We start from the raw sequence: 11704 nt of genomic DNA on the forward strand, positions 1-11704 counted from the left end.
GGCGTTAATTAGACCACAAAATGGCGATATCGCATTTTTCCCTGAAATCGCCAATTTAATGGGATGCGCTAAGGGGCTGAAATCGCATAATATGTGCGTTAAGGTATGCGGAACAAAAGTGCGAGATTATTTCGCATTTATATCGCATCCAGATGTTTTCGTATAGGAAAGTATACAAATCGCTTATTTAATGCAATGCGTTTTCGCAAATCGCACTTTTTAGGTGTCTAATTATCGCACTTATTTCAGACCAGGTTCTGTTTGGCGAATTTGCACAGAACTCATTTTGGTCAAGTGCACACATGGTTAATTTCAACACAGGTGCCCTCATTTTCACTCACAAACACCCCTACATAAACCCCAACAGCATTTAGGACACCTGTGAGGGTTTGAAACATGGAGATTTTGCAGAGTGGTTTGGAGTTGATGATTTGTGATGTGGCCCATTTGGAGGAGCTGCGCAGGAGGGAGGAAGCTGCGCGCCAGATCCAGGTAGCCCCCCGACTACTGCGTACCCCACGTATATGTATCGTGCTCGGCTCTACCTGGACTCCCTCTCGGATCAGCAGGTTGTGGGGATGTTTAGGCTGAACCGCATTAACCTGTTGGACTTATATGAGCAGGTGAGAGAGGATTTGGACCCTTTTGGGGAAGGCAACTATGCAGTGTCTGGGCTGCACAAATTAATGTGTGCCCTCTACTATTTGGCCACAGGCTCCACTCAGTCTGTGACCTCATGGGCCTTGGGGGTATCACAGGCCACTTTCTCTAAGCATTTCACTCAAGTGTTACTTGCTTTAAAGAAGTTGTGGCGGACATACATCAGATTCCCCAGTTCTGAGCAGGAGTGGCAGGACCACAAGTTGGCTTTCTATAGACTCTCAGCATTCCCTCGCGTGCTGGGAGCTATAGACTGCACACACATTGGGATTAGGGCACCGCACGTGCGGGGACACGTCTACGTCAATAGGCGTGGGCGGCACTCCCTGAACGTGCAGGTTGTATCCAATGCAAATTTGAAAATCCTGAGTGTTGTTGCAGGCTTTCCGGGAAACTGCCATGACGCCTATATTCTGAGACACTCAGCCCTCTGGAACAGATTTACCAACCACCAAATGCCAGAGGGCTGGCTACTAGGTAAGTACCTTTTAACATAATACCCTGTCTGTCCCTAATTGTACCTGCTGCAATGTGTGTGTTTCCTCTTTCACAAGCATATTGCTCTTCTACCATTGTGTCCTGTTTGAAATCAACACATACATTACCATATAAGGCAATCACTTCCTATCTGTGTTTTAGGTGACTCAGGATATGGTTGTGTTTCCTGGCTCATGACACCTTTGCGCACCCCAGAGGGCCCTGCACAGCACCGGTATAATGAAGCCCACATTGCAACCCGCAATGTGGTGGAGCGCACATTTGGCGTCTTGAAGAGTCGCTTCCGGTGTTTGGACAGGTCGTCGGGTACACTGCTTTACCACCCTGGCAAAGTAGTCATGATTATCCAGGCTTGCTGCATGCTGCACAACATAGCCCTGTCTCAACCTGCCTATGTGGAGGAGGAGCATGCAGCAGTCGTTGAGGAAGCCCAACCTACCACACCTCCGGTAGTGAGGGGTACGCAGAGGGGGAATCTGGTGCGCACACACATCATCAGCCGATACTTTTCTGGTAAGCACATGTGCCCTGTACTGCAAAATGTACCTGTGCTGTAAGTGTACTCATTAACTAATGTGTGACCAATACCATCTGCTTCCACCCACATTTAGCCTAATACACAGAGCCCAACGGATGCAGATGGTGGTGCTGACCTATCCCTTGCTGATATCTAGCTTGTAAGTACTTTTCAGACATGTATGAATGATGTATGCAGTCAAACATGTCTCACTGGTGGTGTGGAACTACACGTGCCAGCATGCCCTGACACACTCTAAGCATTACAGTCCAAACCATGAGTGTCAGAGCCTGCTGGAATATGTAGATGCACAACCTTTGCCAGCCAAGGAGATACCCCACACTACTTTAGTGCAATCCCATTGTCATATACCATTGCAATATTTTAGACTGCACAATTGCTTAAAAAATAATACACAAACACAATGGTATGCGGCTAGACATTTTTACTTCTGTATACTTTCTCAGACGCAATCTGCATTTTTGCAGGTGAAAAATAACAACTCTGGGGGCATGTTACAAGATGATTGGGAATGGGAAAAATAATGAAACATATGTAGGAGCTACCTTCTCCCAGCATCAGGCACCCCTACACCACTTCTAGACCTTGTACCAAGCCCACCACGGGTCCTAACACTCCGACGGGGTGGGGAAGTGGGGGAGCCACTTATTGGGGTGCTGGATACACTGCTGAGGGTGGATGCTGTGCCACCTCCCACATTGGCTTCCAGCTGCTGGATTTGGGCCTGCATAGCTAGTAAGGCATTAGTCTGCGCTGTGCATGATTGGGTGAGTGCAGCAATACTTTGCGCCAGGCTGCCAATATGCCTATTCTGCTCCCTTACAGCAGCAGTTAGCTCAGCAAGACGGGTGTCAATGCTGTTAGCAATGCGCACATGAGTGCCTACACCTACCCGTACACTACGTGCCATTTTCCGTAACTGAAGGAAGGTGTCACGCATGTACCCCTGGATATTACCTATTTGGAGGCTTTGGGAGGCCATGAATTCTATCTGTTTTTCCTTGAAATTAACCAAGGAGTTAGCTACTTGGGAAGCCGAAGCGGCTGTATGGGGTGTGTTGGTGGGTGGGGGTGGGTTGGGAGACACCCCACTTGGGGGAAGATCACTCTGTGACGAGGTCTGTATTTCTTCCTCTGCCGCAAAGGTGTCGACTGGTTCAAGAATGATGTCCATTTCGTCTAGCACCATCATTGAAGAATCTGTTTGGTTTGACCCTAGTTGTATAGCACCTGTGGATACAGAGAAGAGGTAAGTACTCATGCATATATAGGCCACACTGTCCTCTATACTGTTTTACATAGGGCTTGAGATGCTGGACGCAAATACCTAGGGGTGTTATGTACTTACACATGTACCCCGATACAGCATGTAACATTCACATTAATAATATGTCACATGCGTAGCTCAGATGACATTCATTTCCGTTGCAATGTAGCAACAGGAGTTGAATGTGGTATGAGATATTGTTGAGGTGACATGGGTGTGTGTACTGTATGTGTAATGGTGTGTTTTTTGTTCATTTACCTGCTTCCGCAGATTCTGCAGCAACGGGCCTTCTGGTCTTGGATGCGTGAGCACTTCGGGATTGACAATCTGTAGAAGGAAAGATGGCCAGGCATTATGGACCTTGCAATGGGGAAGCATTTTGTGCAAACAGGCATTGAGATGACAATAATGGACAATACCCTTTGGACAAGGACTGCTTTATTTCTTTGGCACCATTTTGTTTTGGAACCCACAGATTTTTCTGTGACATTAATAAAATTACACTATTGTACACATGACAACTATTGTATAATCTTTGCTATGTAGGCATGGCAGCTAAACCACCAGTACACCTCTGGGTTTTTGTCCACATACATGTTAGGCTGCTAGAAAGAATGTTACAGTGTTAATCAATGTGAGCAGTTGTGGAACAACAAGGCCCAGCATTATCAGCAATTTTAAAGGAGTAGCAGGCAATTTCTTGTGCATGACCTTGCTGGGCTATGTAGTTCCACAGCAGCACTTTACTTAGCATAACAATACAAGTGAACATTATAGTTATAATACATTAGCATGTATGTTTAGGATTGCATGTGGTCACACTTACCAGCTCTAGATGGCGTTTGTGGCCTATCGGTATCCGCCACGTGCATGCCAGGCAGGACCTCAGGGGGGATGATGCGCTTCAGCTTCACCTCATACGAATTGTAGCACACAGTGGTGGGGCTTCCTCCTCCAGTCTTGGTGGCCTCCTCCAACTCCATGGCCATTTTATTCTTCAACTGCCTTTTGATGTCGTTGAATCTCTTTTTCACATTGCGGACCAGGCGCTTGTGCTGACTCACAGCGTTCACCGCCTGGGTGATGTCCTTCCACATAGCCCTTTTGCGCTGTGCAGTGGTCTTGTGGTGAGATTTGCCAAGCAAACGCTCAAACACTGGCAGGATAGCCCGGACAAGTGCTGCATTTTCTTCATAGGAAAAACGCACCTTTCTGCCACTTTTGGTGCGGCCAGCTTCAACCTCCTCCTCCTCATTTTCAACACCAGCCATGTAGCCCTCCTCCTCCATGGCAGTGTCTTCCTCCTCCTCACCACCATCTGCCTCCACCTCTGACATGTGGCCCTCCTGCAGCTGGTGTGGGGTATGATCAAGGTCTTGGCTGTAGGATGGGGATGCCAGCGGATCCTCCACCTCCTCCTGCTGGGGCTGGACGCCCAGGGCCTGGTGTGAGGCTGCCCTTGCTGTGGCCATGCTGCCTGCCACACTGCTGCCTCTCACACTTGTCTGGCTGCTGCCACTGGTCCCTCTGCCACTGGTCCCTCTGCCACTGGTCCCTCTGCCACTGGTCCCTCTGCCACTGCTCCCTCTGCCACTGCTCCCTCTGCCACTCCTCACTCTGCCACTGCTCCCTCTGCCACTCCTCACTCTGCCACCAACACCTGTTCCTGAACGCACACTGCCACTGCTCCTCTCCATGCTCCTTACTTCCTATCAAAGAGTGAAATGGCGCCAATGACCCTTTATATAGGGGGTGTGATGCATAATGGAGGGGACACAGGTGGGCCAATAGGTTGGGGGGTTCTTACTCATGCGGAGACAGTTTTGTATATCGCACTCCGGTTGGTCCAAAAATCGCACATGACCGGCGGAAGAATTCGCACTATTTTGTTACTTAAAAGCGCACCACTTCGCCGCAAATCGCACCTATTCGCACTTTTCAGCCTCCAAAACGCATCACATTAAATATGCGAATTATGACTGAAAAGTGCGATTTGTAAAAGTGCGATTTGCGGCGATGTGGTGCGCTAAAAAAACATGCGCATTTATGTGCAAGCATAGAATGTCACCCATTGTGTCTATAGAAGCACCAATCAGTATTTCAGCTCAATGCAAGTGGGTGTCTCCGCTCTTATATATTAACATATAGGTGTGTGTATGGCACTCTCTCTCCTCCAACATAACTGCCATGGTGTACATCATATATTGTATAGAGAAATACAAACTTGCAGCACTCAGAGAACTGACACAAATGAATCAATGAATCAAAGCATGCATATCTACAGGCAGCATGTTGTGATTCATTTCTGTCAGGTCACTGAGTGCTGAAGCTTTGTCTTTGTGTATATATATATATATATATATATATATATATATATATATATATATATATATATACACACACTTGTTTTTAAGCATTTAAAAAAAAAAAAACCCTGCATTTGTTCATCATTTTTTTAATTTTTAAAGAATAATTTTAAAAAACTTACTCTGGATGGAGTGGTGCCCTGTGGTGTAAGCCCATGCTCCTAGTAGGGGAGGGGTGTGCTGAGTGATGTCTGGCAAAGTGCACATCAGACACCAGAAGGGGCTGCTGCGTGAGGGCTGCTGTTGTTAGTGGCAGCCCCCCCGGCATGTACGCCAGGGTCCAACTCCATGCACAGATGACTGCCATCCGACTCTGCTGCGCTGGAGACTAGGAAGAAGCTGTGTGCCGCCCTCCATCCAGGCGTTCCGGCACAGTGTAGCATGAACATACATGAGAGGGCTCCTCTTAAGGAGCCGCCGGGCGCCCGCTGGTAACAATATCTCAGCAAGCGCCCGGCAAATGAAGACAGCTGCAGACTGACGCTCCACACACCCCAGCTCCGAGTCCTACCAGGCAATGCCAGGCCACTAAATCAGCGCAGCGCAGCACCGCACCACCTCTTTTTTTTTAAAGGAACAATATTTTCAATAGGGTGCAGACTGATGAACTGCGCTGTGAAAGAGTCCTGCTCCCACCGCCGCAGATGTCCGCTACAGTTGCCCGGTAATGTCGCCAACGCGGGGGGGGGGGGGAGGTCAATGCCAGACATTGCAGGTCATACCTTCTGGGGTGGGGGGGGGGGGGGTCTGGTGATGAGTATCCCCTCGGCTGGACCACCTGCTGCAGGCTCTGATCAGATTAGATAGGGCCGGCTCTGACAGCGGATACAGGCTGCCAGTGTATGACAGCCTGTATCCGCTGTCCTATCACATCTGTCTCAGTGACGGGGGTGTTCGTCCCTGTCACTGAGGCAGATGTGTAGATGCCGCTTCCCCGTTGATTTCTAACGGGCTTTTCTGGCTCATATTGTGCCCGTCCTAAGCTCCGCCCCTCGCTGCTGACAATGTTCAATTATCAGCAGGAGGCACCGCTCTCAATGCCGCCCAGCTTCTTCACAGTGTCCCACCACATAAATGATTAAAAAAAAATACAAATAAGATATTTATTGCACAGTATATGTGTTTTAAATATCTTTGTATTTTATTTTTTTCATTTATGACAGGTGAGGCACTGCCTCCCCTGCCTCCCCTGACTGCACGTCCCTGATATCCTACATTGTGCAGTCAGGTGTGTGCTCTACAACCCTTGACTCATTGCCACTGACAGCTCCTCCACATAAACATCCCTGACATCCTGGCATTGTCACCTCTAAAGCTGGTTGCACAGTAGATGATGTGTGTGCCCAGGAACAGCAGTGTCAGCACTCAGCATGGAGCTGGCATTGGCAAAGTGCATACACTGATGCCTGCAGGGATGGAGTGGCTGCCATGGTGCATTCAGCAGCATGGCCCTTGATAGCGATGTTTTCTGTTAGCTCTGAAAGTAGGGCCAATGGAGAATGTCACTGATGACACGCAGGAGTGCACAATGTCAGCACCATAGTGGGTACACACGATGGGGGACATTTACCAAAATGGATTCGTAGAAAAAAGGTGTATTCGTAGGGAGAAATACACCTTTTTTTTACGAATTTGTATTTTCGGGATTTACAATCCCAAAAATACAAAAATTCGTAGTCCTAAAGATGGAACATTCGTATTTGTATTTACAAATACGAATGTCTACACCATCGATAGAATACGACAGAAATCACCATTCAAAAGAATGGTGGTTTCTGATTTACTAAGCAGCCGTACTGATAATACGGCTGCTTAGTGGTGTAAAACACCCACGCAAATACGACAGGAAAATAGAACACCATTTTCATGTCGTATTTGCGTTTTAGCCTGCACGGATCAGTCAGATCCGTGCAGGCTACAGTGTAAAAAAATAGAAAAATTAAATAAATAAAAAAAAAAACGGCGTGGGGTCCCCCCCACAGCCGAAACAGCACCAGGCTGACAGAGCCTGGAGCCGGTAATTAAAAATCAGGGAACCCGACAAATAGGGGTTCCCCGATTTTTAACAACCAGCCCCAGGCTCCTGCTCTGGGGCTGGTTCCCAAAATACGGGGGACAAAATGACTAGGGGTCCCCCGTATTTTAAGAACCAGCCCCAGGCAAAACCAGCCAGCAGGCTAATGCCACAGCCGGGGGGAGACTTTTTATGCAAGTCCCCCCGGCCAAAGCATTAACACTACCGACCAGTCAGCCTGGCCAGGGGCCCTGGGGGAGTGGGGACCCCCCCAATAAAGGGGTCCCCCCCCTCCAGGACTTACCTGACCAGGCTGAAGCCTGGTGCTGTCCTCGATGCCCCTGGGCGGTGGGCATCGAGCTGATGGTATGGTGTAAAAAATAGAATAAAAACCATTGTCTTTTACTGGTGAACTATGAGTCCCAGCAAGCCTCCCCCGCAAGCTGGGACTTGGAGAACCACAAGTCCCAGCCTGCGGGGCATTAAAGGGCCCGCTGGGTCTTGTAGTGCCACAGTAAAAGAAAGAGTTAAATAAACACACTGACACACGTGAAAAATAAAAGTTTAATACATACATAACACATACATACTGATACTTACCTTTCTTGATCCCGTAGGTAGCCCTGGTCCTGATGTCCTGTGTCGTCCATGTCGGCTGTCTGCGTCGTCCTCCAGGTCCATGTCGACGGTCCGTGTCGTCCTCCAGGTCCATGGCGGGGTCCGGGTCCGAAGAAATCCATGTTGGAGCTGTGGAAGGAAATCCTACTCACCTGTTCCTGCGCTGAAGAAGTCTTCTCTTGATCCGACGTAGTCCAGGTAATCTTCATGCTGTCGCCGGTCCCCGCTGTCTGCGCTGTCTCTGCATCGCGCTGAGGAGAGATGCTGAAGTTTCATATTCGGCGCCTCTCCTCAGACTGAATTCTATTGGCCGCCTAGCGGGCCAATCAGGAGCCGATTCTCTCGGCTCCTGATTGGCCCGCTAGGCGGCCAATAGAATTCAGTCTGAGGAGAGGCGCCGAATATGAAACTTCAGCATCTCTCCTCAGCGCGATGCAGAGACAGCGCAGACAACGGGGACCGGCGACAGCATGAAGATTACCTGGACTACGTCGGATCAAGAGAAGACTTCTTCAGCGCAGGAACAGGTGAGTAGGATTTCCTTCCACAGCTCCAACATGGATTTCTTCGGACCCGGACCCCGCCATGGACCTGGAGGACGACACGGACCGTCGACATGGACCTGGAGGACGACGCAGACAGCCGACATGGACGACACAGGACATCAGGACCAGGGCTACCTACGGGATCAAGAAAGGTAAGTATCAGTATGTATGTGTTATGTATGTATTAAACTTTTATTTTTCACGTGTGTCAGTGTGTTTATTTAACTCTTTCTTTTACTGTGGCACTACAAGACCCAGCGGGCCCTTTAATGCCCCGCAGGCTGGGACTTGTGGTTCTCCAAGTCCCAGCTTGCGGGGGAGGCTTGCTGGGACTCATAGTTCACCAGTAAAAGACAATGGTTTTTATTCTATTTTTTACACCATACCATCAGCTCGATGCCCACCGCCCAGGGGCATCGAGGACAGCACCAGGCTTCAGCCTGGTCAGGTAAGTCCTGGAGGGGGGGGACCCCTTTATTGGGGGGGTCCCCACTCCCCCAGGGCCCCTGGCCAGGCTGACTGGTCGGTAGTGTTAATGCTTTGGCCGGGGGGACTTGCATAAAAAGTCTCCCCCCGGCTGTGGCATTAGCCTGCTGGCTGGTTTTGCCTGGGGCTGGTTCTTAAAATACGGGGGACCCTAGTCATTTTGTCCCCCGTATTTTGGGAACCAGCCCCAGAGCAGGAGCCTGGGGCTGGTTGTTAAAAATCGGGGAACCCCTATTTGTCGGGTTCCCTGATTTTTAATTACCGGCTCCAGGCTCTGTCAGCCTGGTGCTGGTTTCGGCTGTGGGGGGGACCCCACGCCGGTTTTTTTTTTTATTTATTTATTTTTCTATTTTTTTTTACACATTGCAGCCTGCACGGATCTGACTGATCCGTGCAGACTGCTAGAAATAATTTGTATTAGCGGCCGTATATACGGCCGCTAATACGAATTCCTACGACATCGGTGGGTTACAAAGCAGTCGTATATGACTGCTTTGTAAATCCCCCTCCGGAACACGACTTTGCATACGACTTAAACAGTCGTATGCAGTCGTAGGGAAAATACGAATACGAAAAACTAGGTTTTTCATATTGGTAAATTTCCCCCGATGTGTCTAATATGTCAGTCACATCCGCCGTACCAGACAGCAATACCTATAGGGCCCAATTCAGACACGCTCACCCAGGTCCATGATGTTTGCAAATGCACGATGGCTGCTTTGGGCGGGCGGCTGATGCACAAGATTTCAGGGCCTGCCTCCTTTTTCGGCCACCTCTGTCCAGGATAAAAGTAAGTATAAACTTACTTCTATCCATGAACGGAATAAAAAAATCATTTGATGGTGAGCGATATGCAAGTGGATGTGGTATGCATGCTAGTGAGTGGATTAGGGCGTGGGTAGCATTTCTCTGCTCGCTAGGCTACGAGTATACGCAGCCTAGTGAACAGGTCTGAATCACCCTCATAGTCTGTACCCTGCTTAAGTATTCCCCTCTTTATCCTCTAAGACATTCTTTGAATCATTAATCTCACATTAGAATGGTCCCCCACTCTGCCCCCATTCACTTTATGTCCCCCAGCCTGCCCCTCCTTCACACTATGTCCCCCATTCACTGTATGTTCCCCACTCTGCACCCATTCACTCTGTCCCCCAGCCTGCCCCCTTCTCTTAATGTCCATCAGTGCCTCCATTCATTGTATGTCCCCAAGCCTGACCCTCCTTCACTGTATGACTCCCATTCACTGTATATCCCCCAGCCTGTCCCTGCTCCCCCTTCTCTGAATGGCCACCACTGCCTCCATTCACTGTATGTCCCCCAGCCTGACCCTCCTTCACTGTATGTCCCCCACTCTGCCATCTCCCTTCTCTGTATGTTTCCCAGCCCCTTGTGTGAGCCAGAGGAAGGAGAGGCAAAGCAGGCACTGCAAGGACAGGAGATGCTTGGGCTCCCGCTGCTGCCCTCCTCCGCTCTGCATGTTACGGGAGCAAGCTTTCCCATTGCTGCCCCCCTCCCCAAACACTGCTGTCACTGATTGTGGAGTAGGGTGAAATACGATTGCAGCAGCAGGGGTAGGACGCCAAACACATCTGACTGTGGGGGCCGGCACCTCCTCATTGCAGCAGACAGCAAGGTAAAGGCGTGCTTGCCGGGGCCCCACCTTTAGTGTCATGTGCTGTGCTTCCCACATCTGATGCTCTGCCCAATTCCAGCTGGAGGCTGCGGGCTGCTTGAAATGACAGCACGGGCCGCATTTGGCCCCCAGGCCTGACTTTGGACATGCCTGCTCTAAGATTTTGTATTCTCTTCTCCCTTCCTGTTTTGTTTATTGTTTTCTCCCCTTATTTTAAATTATCCTTTTCTTTCCTATGTTCTGTGTTGTGTACACCCCTCCCTCATCATTGGACAACTTTACTGCTTGAACTCAAGAAAGAGGCTCCGCCTGTACTCCCCATTAGGCTGGGCTCCGTCTCACCTGCATTGAGGTCAGTGTGGTTATGTGGAAGTTGCCATTTATTTGTCTGCTTCCCTGGCAGTCTGCTCTGGTGGGGCTGCTGCAGGGGAGGAAGGTTGTGCCCCTGTTCATGTGTGTCTCTGTCCCTGCTGTTTATGCCCCTGCCATGTGTGCCTCTGTCCCTGCCATGTGTGTTCTTGCCCATGGTTTCCTGTGCCCCTGCCCATGTGTGCCTGTTTCCATGCCTTTGTGTCATTGCCTTTATTTGCCTATGCCCCTGCCCGTGTGTGCCCCTGCTCGTGTGTCCCTGCCCATGTGTGCCTCTGTCCCTTCCTGTGTGTGCCTTTGCCCATGTGTTCCTATGTCCCTGCCCATGTGTGCCTCTTTCCCTGCCCGTGTGTGCCTCTACCCATGTGTGCATCTGTCCCTGCCTGTGTATGCCCCTGCCCATGTTTTCCTCTGTCCCTGCCCATATGTGCCCCTGCCCATGTTTTCCTGTTTCCATGCCCGTGTGTCATTGCCTGTATTTGCCTCTGTCCCTGCCCGTGTGTGCCCCTGCTCGTGTGTCCCTGCCCATGTGTGCCTCTTTCCCTGCCCGTGTGTGCCTCTTCCCATGTGTGCATCTGTCCCTGCTTGTGTATGCCCCAGCCCATGTTTTCCTCTGTCCCTGCCCATATGTGCCCCAGCCCATGTTTTCCTCTGTCCTTGCCCATATGTACCCCTGCCCATGTGTGCCTTTGTCCCTACCATTTGTGACC

General features: G+C 49.9%; 1 protein-coding gene across 1 annotated transcript; it reads right to left on the reverse strand.

Moving 5' to 3' along the window:
• Nucleotides 1-2237: 2237 nt before the first annotated feature.
• Nucleotides 2238-4489, reverse strand: LOC146060765 (uncharacterized). Its single transcript, XM_083174384.1, has 3 exons — nucleotides 3790-4489; nucleotides 3222-3290; nucleotides 2238-2926 (listed from the first exon to the last, which is right to left on the reverse strand). The coding sequence occupies exons 1-3, from the start codon at nucleotides 4433-4435 to the stop codon at nucleotides 2238-2240; spliced, it is 1404 nt and encodes a 467-aa protein (XP_083030510.1). The 5' UTR covers nucleotides 4436-4489.
• Between the last annotated feature and the right edge of the window lie 7215 nt (nucleotides 4490-11704).

Source organism: Crinia signifera, chromosome 1 (assembly GCF_055691185.1).
Source record: "Crinia signifera chromosome 1, ASM5569118v1, whole genome shotgun sequence".
Classification (NCBI taxonomy): Eukaryota; Metazoa; Chordata; class Amphibia; order Anura; family Myobatrachidae; genus Crinia; species Crinia signifera.

Coding starts and splice junctions, on each gene's coding strand:
- LOC146060765 (XM_083174384.1), bottom strand. CDS start 4,435: ATGGCCACAGCAAGGGCAGCCTCACACCAGGCCCTGGGCGTCCAGCCC. Junction 3,291..3,789: donor ACAAACGCCATCTAGAGCTG/GTAAGTGTGACC, acceptor TTCCTTCTACAG/ATTGTCAATCCCGAAGTGCT. Junction 2,927..3,221: donor TGCAGAATCTGCGGAAGCAG/GTAAATGAACAA, acceptor CTGTATCCACAG/GTGCTATACAACTAGGGTCA.